General features: G+C 44.4%; 1 protein-coding gene across 1 annotated transcript; it reads right to left on the minus strand.

The window, feature by feature from the left end:
* Window positions 1-5,582: 5,582 nt before the first annotated feature.
* LOC106577312 (galectin-related protein) lies at window positions 5,583-20,773 on the minus strand. Its single transcript, XM_045701817.1, has 5 exons — window positions 20,473-20,773; window positions 19,800-19,883; window positions 19,585-19,673; window positions 15,538-15,724; window positions 5,583-14,007 (listed from the first exon to the last, which is right to left on the minus strand). Exons 1-5 carry the CDS (start codon window positions 20,503-20,505, stop codon window positions 13,864-13,866), a joined length of 537 nt encoding a protein of 178 aa, XP_045557773.1. The 5' UTR covers window positions 20,506-20,773; the 3' UTR covers window positions 5,583-13,863.
* Between the last annotated feature and the right edge of the window lie 1,191 nt (window positions 20,774-21,964).

Genomic DNA, 21,964 nt, shown 5'->3' on the forward strand with positions numbered 1-21,964 from the left:
CCAGTGTAAACTGATCCAGGGAATTGTATCCAGCAGCACCATTGAGCTCCTGCTAGTCAGCTCACAGATAGGGAGGATGAGGGCTGCTGCTGCACCTACATAAACAGATTGCGTCTCAAATGGCACCCTATTCCCTATATAGTGCACTACTATTGACCAGGGCCAATAGGGCACTGGACTGTTCAAAAGTAGTGCACTACATAGGGAACAGGGTAGAGCCTCTTCCACCAGAAACTCTGTACTTCATAATATTATCAGCCAGCACACCATTAAAGTCAGACCATTTCTGTGTGTAAACACACAAGCATATCCCTTCACCACTAATTTACTAGGTATCAATGAGTACATACAGAGATATAGGCGTATCCATAGCTATCCAGCTAATGAAGGAGCCTGTGAGCTAGCTACCTGTAACATGATGCCAATGCACTGCACTGAATATACATTTACGGTCAATGGAAAATGTGAACAACAATCCCAACTCTGTGTTTTAACGTTTAGAAACGTCAAAAAAACACTAGCAGTTTCGCACAGATCTGTACAGCTATGGGCGCCTCGGCCTCCATCCAACAAAACTACACTTCAGCTACACTTCCCGAGTTACGCCTACACGTGTTTGGGGTACGCTAGGTATCTAATTTGCTGTAACATGTAGATATGGCCGTTGGAACACCAACCCTATAAAAAGGTGTGTATCAATTTAACATTATTTCTCCTCTGATATGAAAGATAAAGTCATTGTGCGTCTAAAACCATACTGCAAGCAATGCGTGTTAATGTCCAGCCCGAGTGTTAAGGCTCTTAACAAAACTCCCCCCTACAGAAGACATCTTCCTCCAATGACTCTTATGTGTAATGTCATGGAACTGAGTCATTACCAAGGGTTAGATGTAATGTAATGGAACTGAGTCATGACCAAGGGCTAGACGTAATGTAATGGAACAGAGTCATGACCAAGGGTTAGATGTAATGTAATGGAACTGAGAGTCATGACCAAGGGTTAGATGTAATGTAATGGAACGGAGTCATGACCAAGGGTTAGATGTAATGTAATGGAACTGAGTCATGACCAAGAGCTAGATGTAATGTAATGGAACGGAGTCATGACCAAGGGTGAGATGTAATGTAATGGAACTGAGTCATGACCAAGGGTTAGATATAATGTAATGGAACTGAGAGTCATGACCAAGGGTTAGATGTAATGTAATGGAACGGAGTCATGACCAAGGGCTAGATGTAATGTAATGGAACTGAGAGTCATTACCAAGGGTTAGATGTAATGTAATGGAATGGAGTCATGACCAAGGGTTAGATGTAATGTAATGGAACTGAGTCATTACCAAGGGCTAGATGTAATGTAATGGAACTGAGTCATGACCAAGGGTTAGATGTAATGTAATGGAACTGAGTCATTACCAAGGGTTAGATGTAATGTAATGGAACTGAGTCATGACCAAGGGTTAGATGTAATGTAATGGAACTGAGAGTCATGACCAAGGGTTTGATATAATGTAATGGAACTGAGAGTCATGACCAAGGGCTAGATGTAATGTAATGGACCGGAGAGTCATGACCAAGGGTTAGATGTAATGTAATGGAACTGAGAGTCATGACCAAGGGTTAGATGTAATGTAATGGAACTGAGAGTCATGACCAAGGGCTAGATGTAATGTCATGGAACTGAGAGTCATGACCAAGGGCTAGATGTAATGTTGGAACTGAGAGTCATTACCAAGGGTTAGATGTAATGTAATGGAACTGAGAGTCATGACCAAGGGCTAGATGTAATGTCATGGAACTGAGAGTCATGACCAAGGGTTAGATGTAATGGAACTGAGAGTCATGACCAATGTAATGGAACTGAGAGTCATGACCAAGGGCTAGATGTAATGTAATGGAACTGAGAGTCATGACCAATGTAATGGAACTGAGAGTCGTGACCAAGGGCTAGATGTAATGTAATGGAACTGAGAGTCATGACCAAGGGTTAGATGTAATGTAATGGAACTGAGTCATTACCAAGGGTTAGATGTAATGTAATGGAACTGAGTCATGACCAAGGGTTAGATGTAATGTCATGGAACTGAGAGTCACTAAGGGCTAGTGTTCTAACTAGTCAGATAAACCACTTGACTTTGATACCCTGTAGAAGTGGAAAATGAAGTTGATGTCTGTTGACAGTGAGATGACAACACTGAGCTATGAGAAATAGGTCATGATGAGAAAATATATAACTAGCGAGCTTGTTGAGAAACAAATACAATTTTGCTAGCAACTAATGTTAGCTAACTTTGAAACAACAGACCCATTTGAGATTAGGCAGGTGTCTTAAACTGGCAGGCTTCATAATGCTTCATAATGCTGTAATTAGATATCTAGCTAGTAAACTAGATACGTAGATCGTAATAGTTAACGTTAGCCAGTTAACTGTGAGCATAAATGAGACAAACGTGTTTGCTTTTGAAAACACCAGAAATGTTTTCTTTAACTAACTCTGGTCCAAGGGCACACGTCGGATACAGCCCATATTGCAGATCCAGCGCATTCGCATGAGCTAGTGTGGCGGTAGATAGAGCATACAGAGAAAAGTGCGTCAGCACTTCAACAACATAATTACTTAAAGTAGCTATATTGAAACCAGTCACTAAACAACGTGTGAAAAAAAATCCTTGATGGATGAATTGAAAGATTCAGGCCATTGAAGAAGGCTCTTGCTGCATAATGCCACACGTAATGCCCTGGACCAGAGCTAACAACTAGCTCGCTAATAGCTAACGTTACTTGGCTAGTTATTTCCCTCTTACCTTCAGATGTTGTAGCTATGGCATGTTCATCTCACAACCGGGATGTGCAGATAAACTAAGATGTACGAAACAGATTTTGAGTAAATGCCTGTTATGATAATTAGCGTAGCAGGTGCCTGGAATGTAGCTAGCGACACGGCCTCTCTCTATCAAGCTACTGTTACTGCCTCTCTCTATCAAGCTACTGTTACTGCCTCTCTCCACCTCACTATGTTGGCATGATAACAAACAAATGAAACTATTGTGCCGATTCGTTACTTTCTGTAATGCCAGCCCAAATGCTTTTATTTGTAAAATCCTCCTTTTATAAGTTTATTTAGCTTAGATTAAATAAGAGTTAGTGTTGATTTACAAACATTTATTTTTATTTTTTATATATTTACAAAACATGAGAGCTTCTGGGTAAAGTGGGTAGGTAACAATGCTTTCCTGGCATGGCATGTAGGTGTAGAGTATATACCAGTGATGCCACATCACTGCTCATATGGAATTGCCACATATCCTTTGTTTATACTGTAGTAATGTTAACATAGGTTATAGCCTACTCCAGCGGTGTTGTGCTCACAGACACACCTAGACAAGTGCACATATCAACTACTGGACTGTGATTGAAGGATGCTCATGCTGCATCTATTTTATTCAGCTGAACATGAGAAATATTGTAATTCAAGTTGAGAGACAAAGAGACAGACAGGCAGAGACAGGCAGACAGACAGGCAGACAGACAGGCAGACACACAGACTGGCAGAGAAAGTCAAAGACAGACAGACAGACAGACAGACAGACAGACAGACAGACAGACAGACAGACGGGCTGGCAAAAAGATAGAGTTATAAATATTATTATCATGGGTTATAAGAATCCAATCCATTCACTGAGATTGTTCTTCCATTAAGAACCACTATGCATGGCCTCTGTAGGCTAAGTGGACTCAACGACACCCACATAGAATAAGCTATTTGTCATTTAATGTGTCTGACTGACACATTGTCAACGTCTCAGAGAGATGAGGGTCCTTTTCCGGTCATCTGGCGTCGCTCAGTTGAAGAGAGAAAATACATTTAAGCACATCTATGTTCTTGAAGGTGCCCTCAGCTCCCAACAAATGAGACTTTGCTCCACAAGTAATGTATTCCTTGTTATAACAGTCATTTTGCATCCCAAATAGCACCCTTATTCCTATGTAGTGCACAAATTTTGACCACAGCTGGTCAAAGGTAGTGCACTATATAGGGAATAGGGTGCCATTTGGGAGACAGACACAATCAGTCCACATTCAATATTGACATCCACAACTCTGGAGCCTGCTATGGCAGCAATACACAGTCATTGAATGAGCCTCAGAACTCTATCTGGCTATCTGTGCTCATGAGACTCAGATTATGTCGAGCAATCACTCCAACCAGATTAGATTACTGAGTAACGTTCAATCATGTCAGATCGTCTCTATAATCTTTTAGGATTACATCACATTATTACCAATAGAGATCATAGAATCAGTCAAGTCATATAACAGCTGATGTTTCTACATTATGAAACAGACACTGTTTCAGTGACAATTCGGGTTAAGTGCCTTGCTCAAGGGCACATCAACAGATTTTTCACCTAGTCTGTACAGGGATTCAAACCAGTGTCCTTTTGGTTACTGGCCCAACACTCAACCACTAGGCTACCTACCGCTACAAAATCACATCTATAAAAGGGCATCTTGAAATCATAAAAAATAAATATAATTTTATGTTGATACAAAAAGGTGCTAGATCTTATTAATAGGAATGTGATAAGAATGTTACTATTGAACAGTACATTGGCCTACATTCCAGTGGTAACAGTTTGTTAAAGAAACAGCAGGGGGCAGTACAGACCATAAACAACCATCACGAGTCATCCTGAGCATTCCATTGAAAGCCCGATGAAACAAAAACGGACCCTTACCTTAACTCCAACCTTAACCCCTAACCTTTATCTCATTTGAACCATTTTGTTTATTAAATATCAGTTTGTATGTCAGACACCTCCCCTTAGTTTTTCCCCGAGGCATCCCAGGCTGAGGAAAGCAGTTTGAAAGGGGCAATCTGTGATTGGTACACCCCATTTTGGACTTTTAAATGAATGATAATACCCATTGATTCTTGAAGAATAGAACTTCTAAATGAGCTTATTAGTTCATCTGTCAGAACCCATCAGAACCTAAAATATCAGCTAGTTGTATACAATTGCTTGTAAACAATGCAATTGTAAATCAAAACAGTCAAAATTTAAATACTGATCATTTTGATATCATGGATGGTCAGTCCTTACATCCAAAGCTTGGTCTATGAATTTGAGAGTGGTTACATTTCTGCAGCTCCATCCCTCAGATGTTTATTACCAAAACAGTGGTGGGGTAACCTCTTTGTTATTGCCGATTGCTTCTTTAACCCATTCCACTGCTCCTCCACATAACTTCCTGTCTGTAATCACTCAGTGACTGCGACAAAGGCATTTGTGTCTGTCAGGCAAGACGTCAAATGTCAAACCAGCGGACTCTACCCCTATCTCTCCTTCTCACACTGTCTCCATCCCTTCATCTCTCTCTCTTTCGCACTCTCTTTCAGACACACACACACACACACACACACCACTCTCTCCCATACTTATTTTATGCACACACACAATCTCCTTCCTCTCTCAGCTTGGCAGGGGCAGGACACAGACTCCCTTGTTTTCCTGATGGCTCGTTGTCAAGAGCTCCATACTGTGGTTCAGCCTGTCAGAATGAAACACATTGAGCACCAGCACATTCCAAGATGACACGTTTATTGGTCTACAAAGTAGTTGTTTTAACAAAAGCATGGGAAAAGAAAACATTTGAAGAGGAAGAGAGCACAACTAGTGGAATTACTCCTTTAATGCACACAAACAAAACATGCTCTAATGCAAAATGTTAAAATTCTCCATGAATGACTCAATTTGGTTTCATTCAGTTAGGAAATAGTGTATAATAAGTCTGCGTGTCCCAAATAACACACTATTCCCGACAGTTCCCTACATTTGACCAGTTGAAAGTAGTGCTCTATATAAAGGAATAGATTGCCCTTTGGGACACAGACAGAGTTGTATTGCTCCTGTGGGACTGGTTATATGCAGGATCCTCTGTTGAAAACCCAGAATAGAGAATGAACCTGTTAACCAGGGATCTTCTTTCCTGAGTCAGTCAGTCAGACAACACTCTCTACATCAGACAGAAACAACCCTTTACATATTGTAGCAGACAGGCTTCTTTTACACTTCATAATAAACAATAAACTTCTCATCCTAAATCCTCATCTGATGTTAATTGGTGAGAGAACAACTTGGTCAGAGTTAACTTTATAGATGTCTTGTAATTCAAAAGCGTTCATCTTTTAGTATTTAATAGGCACTGTTTAAAAAAGAAAATAACCTTGTTCTTGACTCTTTATAAATGAAAAGGGAAGCCCGATTGTACACACACAGCAACACAACCTAACCTACATAGGACACTCCATAATAACTACAGTTTGCTTTTCCAAAAAAGCTATAATAATTACTGCATCCCAAATGGCACCCTATTCCCTATGTACCGTAGTGCACTACTTTGAAATCAGGGCCCATAGATCTCTGGTCAAAAGAAGTGTCACTTGTAAGGAATAGGGTACCATTTGGTACATAACCATTGACTTGGGCCTTTTCCTTCCAACAGCAGTGTAATGCTTCACTAGGTTATAACACAGCTGGTAGAAAGAACAAAAAGACATCACATATTTTGACAAGTTTAAAAACAAAAACTAGGAAAACCTATAATCTTGGCTTCTCAGATATACAATATGCTCACATAGTACTTGTTTTCAACAACCAGACCGGGGTTCAATTACTACTTGAAATCTTTCAAAAACGTTCAGAGTTTGCTCTAGTCTAGTCTGCCTGGAGTGCCTGATGGGCGGGGCTTGCAGTCCTTGTGACTATTCTATTGGTTCCATTGTGCCAGTCGAGCCAAGATAAAGTATTTGAAATGATATCAAATAGTATTTCAACCCAGGTCTGTCAACAACACAAGCGTACCGAAACGTTTTGCCTATAAAGCACATAGACACATTTTCTCATGTAAAAACCAAACCAACAAGGCCATGTTCAAAATATGTACAAAGTCCGAAGGCATGTTAACATCAGATTATAATCAGGGAGCAATGACATTCAGTTCAAACCAAAAGTCTTCCATGTTTTTCTGCTGTTTTTCTGAGGCCAGTGTAGGTCAGAGTGGGTTGAATGGTATTTGTGTTGTGGCAGGCTGCAGCTGTAGACCCAAGGGCTGAGTTCAAACAAACACTGCAGGTATTTCACATTGTGGAAAACTCCTAGTAGCTCCTGTGTTCCAGCAATACACCATCTCATTCAAATCACAGTAACTCATTTCAATCAAGTCCAACCCTGATTTCTTCCAATTAGCATTGACTGATTAATCAGTATTTATGCAGTTTATGGCAAAAGACCAATGTAACATTTTCTGTACTGCATGTTTGCTTGAATGCCAGTTGAATGCCAGTAGAGGAGTTAGGATCATGAGACAGAGTCACAAAACAAGCCTTTCTAGGGGCTTAGTCAGTAGGATGCACCATTTACTAGGCTGTTGCAGATAGAGATATGAAGTAATGACAGGTTACCATTTCCTATTTCACATTACAGACAGACATGACTGTTATACACAATGTATTTCTATGTTAACGTTGTTGTGCCCCTCCGGAATAAGCCCCCGCCCCACGTTGTGAATCAGGAAGTCTTTGTGTTATCTCCCTCCCCACGTTCTTCCTGGATATACAGCGCCATGGGAGTGAGTGACCTCTCAAGTTGACCCCTGGACCACAACTGACAGGCTGAACCACAGGCGAGATGCTAGAGTGACATGTAACAGGCTGAACCACAGGAGAGATGCTAGAGTGACATGTAACAGGCTGAACCACAGGTGAGATGCTAGAGTGACATGTATGACATTATTAAGCACTAGAACACGTCTTTTATTCTGCCTCTTGGTTTTAACCACAATTTGGACTTTTATACATAGATGTATTATTAGGTTATTAAGTTAGGTCTCTTAAGGAGTTCCAATGTGAATTATATAGGTCTACTTATTTTCCCATGGGGCAACTGGATATTTGTTTGTATTTAAAATGAAGTAGTTTCACGAGGGATAGTTTCCAACTCACTACAGCCAGAAGTTGTGGTTTCACGAGGGATAGTTTCCACTCGCTACAGCCAGATCAGCACCGACAATGAAATCAGCCACCCGAAACACACCCAGACTCAGCCTAATACAACATTAAGGATACAATACTGTTGAGGTCAGTGCATTGGGCTGGTTCATAGAAACTCTCTCTCTCTCTCTGTCCTCCGTATTGCCTTCCTAATAGCCTACTGTAGTTTCCTTACGGAAATGAGTGCCCGTCATGCAAAAAAAGAGTTCTCTATGTTAGTACCTCAGGAAAACCCTGTGTGACCATCCAGGAGAAAAAGACAGAGAGGAGGATGTTATTGCTCTCTTACAGAAAAGACCTGTGGATATGTAGCCTACTGAACATCCCACAGAATATTGTCATGGATTGCCTACTGTAATGATGTTCAGAGACTGAACGTCTGATATAGCACACACACACACACATATTCATTACCAACCATTCACTATCCCCCCATGCGGAATGTGATGCACTCTACAGGGTTCAGTCAGTGCAGTGGCCTATCTGGGCAAAACCAAGGAAGGGTCCATTTGAAGCATCTTACAGGGTTAAACCAAGGAAGGGTCCATTTGAAGCATCTTACAGGGGTAAACCAAGGAAGGGTCCATTTGAAGCATCTTACAGGGGTAAACCAAGGAAGGGTCCATTTGAAGCATCTTACAGGGGTAAACCAAGGAAGGGTCCATTTGAAGCATCTTACAGGGGTAAACCAAGGAAGGGACCATTTGAAGCATCTTACAGGGTTAAACCAAGGAAGGGTCCATTTGAAGCATCTTACAGGGGTAAACCAAGGAAGGGACCATTTGAAGCATCTTACAGGGGTAAACCAAGGAAGGGTCCATTTGAAGCATCTTACAGGGGTAAACCAAGGAAGGGACCATTTGAAGCATCTTACAGGGGTAAACCAAGGAAGGGACCATTTGAAGCATCTTACAGGGGTAAACCAAGGAAGGGACCATTTGAAGCATCTTACAGGGGTAAACCAAGGAAGGGACCATTTGAAGCATCTTACAGGGGTAAACCAAGGAAGGGACCATTTGAAGCATCTTACAGGGGTAAACCAAGGAAGGGACCATTTGAAGCATCTTACAGGGGTAAACCAAGGAAGGGACCATTTGAAGCATCTTACAGGGGTAAACCAAGGAAGGGACCATTTGAAGCATCTTACAGGGGTAAACCAAGGAAGGGACCATTTGAAGCATCTTACAGGGGTAAACCAAGGAAGGGACCATTTGAAGCATCTTACAGGGGTAAACCAAGGAAGGGACCATTTGAAGCATCTTACAGGGGTAAACCAAGGAAGGGACCATTTGAAGCACTGTACAGCAAAGAAAATAAACACCAAACAACCAACCCCTCAACCTTCAAAGTTATCATGACTTAAAGGTGCTACATCCCCAGAATCCCATTTCCCGTAACATGGAGGAGACTCACAACTGAGCCTTTTACTTTCTGTTTTGGTCCAGCAGCTTCAAACAGCTGGAAAAACGATATATGTTTTATTATTGAACATATGTTTAGCTACACCCCTCAAACTCAACACTGGACCTCCAAGCCAGTTCCACTGCTTTTTGTTGGGACACCAGGTGGGTGATATTAATGATCAGGTAGAACAGACAACCAGCAGGCTCCGGACCTCGTAGGGTCAGAGGTGAATCCCCCTGCCCTACACTATTCAGTGCTTGTTTTCTCACATAAACTGAAATTGAGCGAACAGTGTAGAATTTTTTTAATCAAGAAATTACAGAGCGATTTCTACATTGGCCACTTGACCAGATTTTAAAAAGATAACACAGCCACAAAGTCAAAACAGCTTTCCCATTTTGACAACAGATGCCTGTCCAATGGGAGAAATCAATAGGCAAATATCATAGCAGGTAAGTAATACTGTGAAACACTATCATTCCACTATTATAATGCCATTTAAAAAATCCTGTGTAGCACCTTTAATCCAAAGTCCCTCCCTACTCATCTACAACTCAGAGCTGACTCGCTTCCAACAGGAAATACGCATCCCAAATGGCACCCTATTCCATACATTGGGCCCTGGTCAAAAGTAGTGCACTTAGGGTCAAACGTGTCTTGGGTTAGGGTTAAAGTTAGGGTCAAAGTTGTGCATTATGTAGGGGCAACTGAAGAATGAGCGCTCCTTCCAACAACTAAGCCCAGTAAGAGACGATATAGAGAAGGAGAGATCCCACAACTAAGTCCAGTAAGAGACAATATAGAGGAGAGATCCAACAACTAAGCCCAGTAAGAGACAGAGAGAAGGAGAGATCCAACAACTAAGCCCAGTAAGAGACAATATAGAGAAGGAGAGATCCAACAACTAAGCCCAGTAAGAGACGATATAGAGAAGGAGAGATCCAACAACTAAGCCCAGCAAGAGACAATATGGAGGAGAGATCCAAGAACTAAGCCCAGAAAGAGAAAATATAGAGAAGGAGAGATCCAACAACTAAGCCCAGTAAGAGACGATATAGAGAAGTAGAGATCCAACAACTAAGCCCAGTAAGAGACAATATAGAGAAGGAGAGATCCAACAACTAAGCCCAGTAAGAGACAATATAGAGGAGAGATCCAACAACTAAGCCCAGAAAGAGAAAATATAGAGAAGGAGAGATCCAACAACTAAGCCCAGTAAGAGACAGAGAGAAGGAGAGATCCAACAACTAAGCCCAGTAAGAGACAATAGAGAGAAGGAGAGATCCAACAACTAAGCCCAGTAAGAGACAATAGAGAGAAGGAGAGATCCAACAACTAAGCCCAGTAAGAGACAATATAGAGGAGAGATCCAACAACTAAGCCCAGTAAGAGACAATATAGAGGAGAGATCCAACAACTAAGCCCAGTAAGAGACAATATAGAGGAGAGATCCAACAACTAAGCCCAGTAAGAGACAATATAGAGGAGAGATCCAACAACTAAGCCCAGTAAGAGACAGAGAGAAGGAGAGATCCAACAACTAAGCCCAGTAAGAGACAATAGAGAGAAGGAGAGATCCAACAACTAAGCCCAGTAAGAGACAATATAGAGGAGAGATCCAACAACTAAGCCCAGTAAGAGACAAGAGAGATCCAACAACTAAGCCCACAGAGAGGAGAGATCCAACAACTAAGCCCACAGAGAGGAGAGATCCAACAACTAAGCCCACAGAGAGGAGAGATCCAACAACTAAGCCCACAGAGAGGAGAGATCCAACAACTAAGCCCAGTAAGAGACAATATAGAGGAGGAGAGATCCAACAACTAAGCCCAGAAAGAGACAATATAGAGGAGGAGAGATCCAACAACTAAGCCCAGTAAGAGACAATAGAGAGCTTTGATGGAGCACAATAGCTCCCCTAGGCACCATGTGATGTCCGTGTGCCCCATTCTTGCTCTCCTGGCTCGGTTTCGAGAGAGCGAGAGATAGAGAGAGATGCAGTGAGTCCAGCGAGAGAGAAAGATGCATTGGGCCATAGACATGGGGCAGTGTGTTGTTAGAGGCATATCAGTGATGTCGTGGTAAATAACAATAGGTAGGTAAACTCTGATCCCTGTTTGTGGTGAGTAAAGTAACACTCTATATATTTTCAAAGCATTATTCTGCAATAGGTGGGTAAATGCTTACGCAGAATACAAAAGGTGTGTGAGCTGCGATCACGTGAATTTACCCTCCACTAAACCACTGAGTCATATGACAGTTATTGGTGAACAGTAGCATCTCTGTGTGTTGATGAAGTGGTGGGCACTGATCCAAAGTAGTGCACTAAATAGGTAATACACTCTTAGAAAAAAGCGTTCCAAAAGGGCTCTTCTGCTGTCCCCATAGGAGAACATTCTGGTTCCAGGTAACACCCTTTTTGGTTCCAGGTAGATAGCACCTTTTTTTTCTAGAAGTGTAAGGTGCCATTTCAGATGCGGAAATTGGTTGAATCAACGTTGTTTCCACGTCATTTCAACAACCCAAAAAGTATTTGTGATGACATTGAATCAATGTGGAAAACTGATTGGATTTGCAAAAAGTCATCAACATAAGGACCTTTTTTTCACCCAACGTTTAACCTAAATCCAATGACATGGTGAAACTCTGTTGATTTCACGTTAGTTGACAACTCAACCAAATTGAAATGAAAACTAGACGTTGAACTGACGTCTGTTCCCAGTGGGTATGCTACCATAGAAAAACATGGCTGCTGTACATTCATAACAGATTCTTCACAACAGTCAACCGCTAATCGCTAGCTAACGGAACAGTCTAAACTTCCAAAAGTACCGATTACAGTTTCGGGTCAACTGTTTTTTATTTTGGGCAAAACATTTCACTTCGGTGTGCACTAATGAATACGACCCTGGTTTAAAAAATGCTCAAGTGTGGAAGAGAATCCACCATTTGCATATACAGTAATAATCTGGTCTGTGACAGCGAGGTTTGAGTGGAATGGTTGTTTAGGCTAAGTGCAGGCCATCGCTGGGTGTGTTTTCACTCTGGGGTTTTTCTTCATTTACAAGTCAGAGTCCAGTTAATCAAACTCCTTAAAGGGATAGTTCACTCCAAGATAAAATTTGCTAGGATGTTTTCAAGTCTAGAAAGACCATCTGAGTCCATATTCCACACCACGTGTTGTGTTGTCTAGACTGCTGTGAGTCTTCAGAGAAACCTACTGATCTCATCTAGAACCCAAATGAATAGGAAAGATTGGCACCTCTAATTCCAGTTTATTAGCTCGACACAGAACAGTTGAGGTATAAAACACATCTGATAAAATTGGATTTTGTGGTGAACTACCCCTTTAAATGAACCAATCGTTCATCACTCTTAAATAAGCAATGTAAACGAAGCTCCAAATGAACTATACATTCTATTCACTACCATGTAGCTCTATGTCAGTGCAATATCTATATCTACAGGAGGAGAATGGTTGCAATGAACTGAAATTGTGAGTAAGAACCACCATTAATACACTGCATACAGTTACAAGACATTTCAATCAAAAAGCTGCTACGGTACATCTTGCTGAGACTCCACAATATATTCCGCATTTCCCTTTCCAAATGGCACCCTATTCCCTACGTAGTGCACTACTTTTGGCCAGAGCCCAATGGGCCCTGATCAAAGTAGCGCACTATATAGGGAATAAAATGCTATTTAGAATGCACCTCTGTATGTAGGTCATTGAGTTAGGATGCCAATAACCATGACAACCAACCAACCAATAAAACCCAATTCAAGAACAGGAAGGGAGTGCAAAAATGGAAGCTCCCATAATATTGAGCTTGTCAACCCCACGAAATAACCCTCATTTAGGTGATAAATGGTGTTGATTCCTGAGAAACCTCCTGAGAATTGTAGGATTTCTCCACATGAAAGCAAATACTTCTTGGTGCTCTACGGTTGTGTCCCAAATAGCACTCTAGTGCCCAATAGTGCCCCAAAAGCAGTGCACTATTACATTTGGAATAGGGCTCCCTCTCTCAGCAAAATCCCCATAGGATGCTTGGTAACCATGAGCAGGCGTTTATATTGTGAGATCCCTGACACACACAGAACTGAGGAAGAAAACAAAGGAATTCTTTCAGAACAAAGACACGCAGAGCTGCGTTGCATTGCAACCATTCAACCAACAATTAGGAAGGTCACAATAACGTCAGATCTTGGTAGAGACATGACAAGATAAAAGGGAAAGAAGAAGAAGAGGAGTGATGGCAGAACCAAACCGGGATGGCGAGGCCTTTCCAAAGCGCTAGGCGCTGCAGTGTTGCATTGTGGGTATTGTAGTAACAGGTGTGTGTGTGTTCACCTGTATTGAGTTCTTGTTGTGTCACACACAGGCATGGCAGCTGGGTTGGTTAGCCTAGCTTGGTGATCTGTAGACCCCCTTCTATCCTCACTGTATCGATGGACGGCAAAGATTTCACTTTGTGAAAAAAGTCAAAGAGCGGGTTTCCATCCACAAATATCCGGAAGCGCGTGTGCTCGCAGTGGATCTCGATCTGGATAGATAGAGAGCGAGAGAGATGGAGAAAGAGAAAAGGCAAGAAGAGAGAGAGAACAGAATAAAACACCCCATTTCTAAACTAAGTCACATAATGTGGCCATGTGGTTCTTTCTCCAAATGAAAGAGAGCTTGTTAGGTTTTACATAACTAATCACATCTCCGACCCTCATCCTCCGACCCTCATCCTCCGACCCTCATCCTCCAACATCTCCGACCCTCATCCTCCGACCCTCATCCTCCGACCCTCATCCTCCGACATCTCTGACCCTCATCCTCCGACCCTCATCCTCTGACATCTCCGACCCTCATCCTCCGACCCCCATCCTCCGACATCTCCGACCCTCATCCTCTGACCCTCATCCTCCGACATCTCCGACCCTCATCCTCTGACCCTCATCCTCCGACATCTCCGACCCTCATCCTCTGACCCTCATCCTCCGACATCTCCGACCCTCATCCTCTGACCCTCATCCTCCGACATCTCCGACCCTCATCCTCCGACCCTCATCCTCTGACCCTCATCCTCCGACATCTCCGACCCTCATCCTCTGACCCTCATCCTCCGACATCTCCGACCCTCATCCTCTGACCCTCATCCTCCGACATCTCCGACTCTCATCCTCTGACATCTCTGACCCTCATCCTCTGACATCTCTCATCCTCTGACATCTCTGACCCTCATCCTCTGACATCTCTCATCCTCTGACATCTCTGACCCTCATCCTCTGACATCTCTCATCCTCTGACATCTCTGACCCTCATCCTCTGACATCTCTGACCCTCATCCTCTGACATCTCTGACCCTCATCCTCTGACATCTCTGACCCTCATCCTCTGACATCTCTAACCCTCATCCTCTGACATCTCTAACATCTCTAACCCTCATCCTCTGACATCTCTAACCCTCATCCTCTGACATCTCTAACCCTCATCCTCTGACAACTCTAACCCTCATCCTCTGACAAATGTGTGACTGGAGCAACCTGCTTTACACTAAAACCACAACAAGGAACAATGTGTGTTCCTTATCACTGGGCTATATCTTTACATAACGTCTGTACTGAATCATATCACAGCAACTAAAGACAAGTCAGAGAGGGGTAGAGCGAGGGAGTGTATGAGATAGAGATAGTGGTGGAAGGCCAATTATCGTGAAGTTAAGACCCTTGTTAACAGTGGCCCCATAGGGCTCTGGTCAAAAGAAGTCTACTAGAAAAGGGATGTGGTGCCATTTGGGACAAGTTGGATAAGAACGTGAAGTGTTCTCGGTACCCTGAAGGGATGGTCGGGTTAGGGGTTAGAATTTAAAAAGAGAGTGGAGTGTTATGGTATCTTGAAGGCCTGGTCCAGTTAGGGTTATGGATTAAGGGGTAGGGGTTAGCATTAGAGGTTCGGGGTTGGGATTAGAGGTTAGGGGTTAGGATTAGAGGTTAGGATTAAAGGTTAGGGGTTAGGATTAAAGGTTAGGATGATATTTTAGGGGTTAGGATTAGAGGTTAGATATTAGGATCAGTGTAACAGGTACCCTGAAGGGCTGGTCAGGGATGAAGGGGAAGTAGTCGATAGACTTCTCCTCCTCGCTCCATTTTCCCGAGACGCGGGAGTTACGCAGAAACTGCCGCTCGGCGAATCGAGCGCTGAGTTTCAGGGCCACATCCGGCTGTGGTTCCTCCTTCTCTGTGCCGCGGCCGCAAGTCAGGCTGACGTCAAAGCTGAGACAGAAAGAAACGTAGAGAAGAAAAAAGAAATAGGTGTCCTTGTGCTGGTTTAACAATATCCCTTTTTACCCTAGGTAACCTGTCCTTTAGTGGGAGCCCTAGGTAACCTGTCCTTTAGTGGGAGCCCTAGGGTAACCTGTCCTTTAGTGGGAGCCCTAGGGTAACCTGTCCTTTAGTGGGAGCCCTAGGGTAACCTGTCCCTTAGTGGGAGCCCTAGGGTAACCTGTCCCTTAGTGGGAGCCCTAGGGTAACCTGTCCCTTAGTGGGAGCCCTAGGGCAACCTGTCCCTTTGTGGGAGCCCTAGGGCAACCTGTCCCTTTGTGGGAGCCCTAGGGCAACCTGTCCCTTTGTGGGAGCCCTAGGGCAACCTGTCCCTTTGTGGGAGCCCTAGGGCAACCTGTCCCTTAGTGGGAGCCCTAGGGCTAACCTGTCCCTTAGTGGGAGCCCTAGGGCAACCTGTCCCTTAGTGGGAGCCCTAGGGTAACCTGTCCCTTAGTGGGAGCCCTAGGGCAACCTGTCCCTTAGTGGGAGCCCTAGGGCAACCTGTCCCTTAGTGGGAGCCCTAGGGCAACCTGTCCCTTAGTGGGAGCCCTAGGGCAACCTGTCCCTTAGTGGGAGCCCTAGGGCAACCTGTCCCTTAGTGGGAGCCCTAGGGCAACCTGTCCCTTAGTGGGAGCCCTAGGGCAACCTGTCCCTTAGTGGGAGCCCTAGGGCAACCTGTCCCTTAGTGGGAGCCCTAGGGCAACCTGTCCCTTAGTGGGAGCCCTAGGGCAACATGTCCCTTAGTGGGAGCCCTAGGGCAACATGTCCCTTAGTGGGAGCCCTAGGGCAACCTGTCCCTTAGTGGGAGCCCTAGGGCAACCTGTCCCTTAGTGGGAGCCCTAGGGCAACCTGTCCCTTAGTGGGAGCCCTAGGGCAACCTGTCCCTTAGTGGGAGCCCTAGGGCAACCTGTCCCTTAGTGGGAGCCCTAGGGCAACCTGTCCCTTAGTGGGAGCCCTAGGGCAACCTGTCCCTTAGTGGGAGCCCTAGGGTAACCTGTCCCTTAGTGGGAGCCCTAGGGCAACCTGTCCCTTAGTGGGAGCCCTAGGGTAACCTGTCCCTTAGTGGGAGCCCTAGGGTAACCTGTCCCTTAGTGGGAGCCCTTGGGTAACCAATCCCTTAGTGGGAGCCCTAGGGTAACCTGTCCCTTAGTGGGAGCCCTAGGGTAACCTGTCCCTTAGTGGGAGCCCTAGGGTAACCTGTCCTTTAGTGGGAGCCCTAGGGTAACCTGTCCCTTAGTGGGAGCCCTAGGGTAACCTGTCCCTTAGTGGGAGCCCTAGGGTAACCTGTCCTTTAGTGGGAGCCCTAGGGTAACCTGTCCTTTAGTGGGAGCCCTAGGGTAACCTGTCCTTTAGTGGGAGCCCTAGGGTAACCTGTCCCTTAGTGGGAGCCCTAGGGCAACCTGTCCTTTAGTGGGAGCCCTAGGATAACCTGTCCCTTAGTGGGAGCCCTAGGGCAACCTGTCCTTTAGTGGGAGCCCTAGGATAACCTGTCCCTATGGGGACAATGGTAATGGAGCTGTAAGAGACAGAGAGGGGGGCCTATAGGGACATGATGCTGTAGGGGACATAGAGGAGGGCCTATAGGGACATGATGCTGTAGGGGACATAGAGGAGGGCCTATAGGGACATGATGCTGTAGGGGACATAGAGGAGGGCCTATAGGGACATGATGCTGTAGGGGACATAGAGGAGGGCCTATAGGGACATGATGCTGTAGGGGACATAGAGGAGGGCCTATAGGGACATGATGCTGTAGGGGACATAGAGGAGGGCCTATAGGGACATGACGCTGTAGGGGACATAGAGGAGGGCCTATAGGGACATGACGCTGTAGGGGACAGAGGAGGGCCTATAGGGACATGACGCTGTAGGGGACATAGAGGAGCGCCTATAGGGACATGATGCTGTAGGGGACATAGAGGAGGGCCTATAGGGACGTGGTGCTGTAGGGGACGTAGGAGGGCCTATAGGGACATGGTGCTGTAGGGGACGTAGGAGGGCCCATAGGGACGTGGTGCTGTAGGGGACGTAGGAGGGCCTATAGGGACGTGGTGTCTGTGTAGGAGAAACACCACATAAATGTTGTCATTATGTTTTGCATCTGGAGGAGCAGCATGTTGACATCTGCCATGAACTTCCACATAAATATTGTGCGCCAGGCATTTAAAACTGATGTCACTAAATGTGTTTTTAAACTGACCATTAGTTTCTATTGAGGCCTATAAAGGACACACCCTAAAATGTCTCAACAAGCTGTGTCCCAACTGGCACACTATCCCCTTCGTAGCACACTACGTTTGATGAGGGCCAATGTAGCCCTAGTTGCCTACATAGGGAATAGGGTGCCATTCTTGACAGACCAGCGCTGCCTCAGTCTGGCCTGACTGTGGAGGTGAACACCCTGCCTTGCATTATGAAAAAGCCCTCCGTTCTCAACACACCCACCCACACAGTTCTCCATGTTTCCTCTTCACCTCCCCCGGGCTTTTTCTTTGCCTTCTGCCATGCTGCTAATAAATTATTCTTTTGAACTTTTTCCTTTCTGAGCCTGTGTTCGATTCTGTCTTTTACAATAAATGTTCTCTCTCCTTATTAGGCTAGATTCACATTCTTCAGCAGACATAACATAGAAAACACAGCATTTCACCAATTAAACATGTAATACACAGGTCCACAACAATTCATTCTGTAGGCTACATTCTTACAGAATCAGATCTCCACCTAAAATGGAATGGGACTTACAAGCTAATGAAAAAGCAGTATATGAAAGATAAGAAGTTGGTAATGACATTCATTCAGATAAGCCAGGGTGCAGTTGACAAATAGACCTAGTTAGCTCCAGTCCAGAGCGCCTTCTCTTCTACAAGAATAAGTTGAAGTCTCAGCATCAGCAAGCTGCACGTAACGACATGGACCAGAGCTAAGACCTAATGAGTGGAGGTTATTGTTTTAGCCTGCCTGTCCAACGACATGGACCAGAGCTAAGACCTAATGAGTGGAGGTTATTGTTTTAGCCTGCCTGTCCAACGACATGGACCAGAGCTAAGACCTAATGAGTGGAGGTTATTGTTTTAGCCTGCCTGTCCAACGACATGGACCAGAGCTAAGACCTAATGAGTGGAGGTTATTGTTTTAGCCTGCCTGTCCAACGACATGGACCAGAGCTAAGACCTAATGAGTGGAGGTTATTGTTTTAGCCTACCTGTCCAACGACATGGACCAGAGCTAAGACCTAATGAGTGGAGATTATTGTTTTAGCCTACCTGTCCAACGACATGGACCAGAGCTAAGACCTAATGAGTGGAGGTTATTGTTTTAGCCTACCTGTCCAACGACATGGACCAGAGCTAAGACCTAATGAGTGGAGGTTATTGTTTTAGCCTACCTGTCCAACGACATGGACCAGAGCTAAGACCTAATGAGTGGAGGTTATTGTTTTAGCCTACCTGTCCAACGACATGGACCAGAGCTAAGACCTAATGAGTGGAGGTTATTGTTTTAGCCTGCCTGTCCAACGACATGGACCAGAGCTAAGACCTAATGAGTGGAGGATATTGTTTTAGCCTACCTGTCCAACGACATGGACCAGAGCTAAGACCTAATGAGTGGAGGTTATTGTTTTAGCCTACCTGTCCAACGACATGGACCAGAGCTAAGACCTAATGAGTGGAGGTTATTGTTTTAGCCTACCTGTCCAACGACATGGACCAGAGCTAAGACCTAATGAGTGGAGGTTATTGTTTTAGCCTGCCTGTCCAACGACATGGACCAGAGCTAAGACCTAATGAGTGGAGGTTATTGTTTTAGCCTACCTGTCCGGCTCCAGATCAACAATGCCCATGACAATGACCTTCTTCCCCGGCCTCATACCACCTCTGATGCGGCCGCTGAATGGCACCTTCTATGATTGAGAGACAACATTTTATTTTAAATCATCACATTTAAACCATCATCACAACGTGGACAAAGAAAATAATACAGGCGTATATATTGAATAACGTGGATGTTTCAGGATGAATCGTCCCACCAGAAGCCGTGCAATGTCCTCCCTATCCGGTGATATAAGCCCGGGGTTCCCGAACGAATCGTTGTGATGGTCATCTTCAGTATTCTTCAAAACCACCAGAGACAAAAGGGAAAGAAAAAAACACAACGTATTGATCAGGTACAGCCTAAACGATAGCAGCCTACTCAATGGGCGGAGTAGCCTAGCGTTTTAAAAGGCTGCATATTGCTCTAGATGTCTTCTCTGCATGGTCCTCATGCCGCTATTCAACAATGAAAAGGTGGGGAAACCCATGGCTGTCAAAACATGTGTCATGTTCTAGACTAGAGAAAGTAAAACCTGTGAGAACGGTCGGTCATTACCACCAACCCGCACATAGACAGCCCACATTGTAAACTGATAACGAGAAGTAATGCACCGTATCGGTCAAACGACCTAGGTGAGCACCACACAGAAACATGTTATCATGCAGAATCATTGAATTTGTTCCGCGCCCACATCAGAGGTCGACTCGGGCTGTGCTTGGGAATGCACAGGCAGCCTATTGCCATATTACTCCACACAATAATACAAACTTCATGATGACGTTAATTATAGCTCTCCACAAATGACACGCTTCAACGTTTTACGTGCAGATACAGAAAACAACAAATTCCAAGCAAACCGCTGTTTTCCTGAAAATTGTAGTACTCACTATTGCGTCCTTTTCCGTTGCCGACACCGCCATCTTGACTTGTACAGAAGACCATAGGATGCTTATCAGAAGAGAGGCAGCCCGGGCAGTCCTCCTCTCCTGGAATGTGGCAGCAGTGACTCAGTCAACATATTTCTAGCTGTCCACACTCACACTCCACATGCAGCGAAGAGTGGAATTACCTACGGTATTAACGTTTAGGACTAGGATACGTCTGGCTGGCTGAGGCTGCGTGTTGTAGTAGGCTATGTCTAGGCTGTATTTATCCGCTCTGGAAATGGGTGGATAGTCTTTTTATTTAGCTGACGTGTGCTTTACAATAATAAGAGGGGCTTTGGTAATCCCCGTCTGTTCGGGAACGGGAACGAGCCAGGCTAATCAGATTTTTAATTTCCTACAAAAGAACCTTCACCTAATTAAACTGTACCCCCATAAAGTGGGGGCACTTCTCTCATTCGATTCTAATCTTGAGTGAAAATATTTTGTATATCTTCGTTCCTAGACTAATTAAAGAGGCCTGGTATGTGGTAGGAGCCTAGGATAGAAAATGTAACCATTTGGGATGATAATGATAGAGTGAACAAAATGTGGGCTAAAGAAACCACCGACTTGATATATAAATCTAGGCTATAAGAGTACAGCTCCTTTTGTTCTTGAAAATGTAACCTTTATTTAACTAGGCAAGCCAGCGGGAAGAACAAATTCTTATTTACAATGACAGCCTAGACCGGTGAACCCGGATGACGCTGGGCCAGGGTGTCTGTAATGACGCCTCAAGCACTGAGATGCAGTGCCTTAGACCGCCGCGCCACTCGGGAGCCCAAAGGGCTTTTTGATTCTAAATACTAAGTTCATTGAGAAATATCCTACTTTGTTGGACACCATTGAGCTATAATAGCATGTTTCCGCTCAATAATTATATAGAACATTATTTGCCTATGCAAATCAGGAGGGCATGTTCAAATTGTCAGAGGGCTCCTTCTGTGGCAGTTCACGGTACTACAAATACAAATCCTCTACTCTAGGCCTGCTCTGTTCTATTCTGCAGTTCCCTCATCCAGAAACAAGGGCTCATTGGGGTTTTATATAGAACCTATTGGTTCTGTATAGAACCATTTCTTATAAGAGTGTAGACAACATGTTGTAGACAGAGATTGACTGACAAGATGTTTTGTGGGTCTCAAGCCTTCTATCTTCTCACCCTGATAGTGACTTCCTCAGTCAGAGCAGCCTACATGATTGGATAACAGGGAACCATCAGTCAGTGTTGTATTGGGGCTGTGTGTAGCCCTGCATGAGGGTATAGAGGAGATGAAAAGGTTGGGACTGAATTGGCCACTGAAGAGCTGCTGGTGTCTACTACCGTTACGCCGCCCTTGAGCAAGGCACTTATTTTGTAACATAGGATGACTCTCAAAAGACAGCAAGGCACATCTCTGACATTCTGTCCATTGCAGCACCTGTCCCTGAAGTTATGCTGACTAGCCCAGGA

Source organism: Salmo salar, chromosome ssa18 (genome assembly GCF_905237065.1).
Source record: "Salmo salar chromosome ssa18, Ssal_v3.1, whole genome shotgun sequence".
NCBI lineage: Eukaryota > Metazoa > Chordata > Actinopteri > Salmoniformes > Salmonidae > Salmo > Salmo salar.

Coding starts and splice junctions, on each gene's coding strand:
- LOC106577312 (XM_045701817.1), bottom strand. CDS start 20,505: ATGGCGGTGTCGGCAACGGAAAAGGACGCAATA. Junction 19,884..20,472: donor CAACGGAAAAGGACGCAATA/GTGAGTACTACA, acceptor GTGGTTTTGAAG/AATACTGAAGATGACCATCA. Junction 19,674..19,799: donor AGGACATTGCACGGCTTCTG/GTGGGACGATTC, acceptor TCTCAATCATAG/AAGGTGCCATTCAGCGGCCG.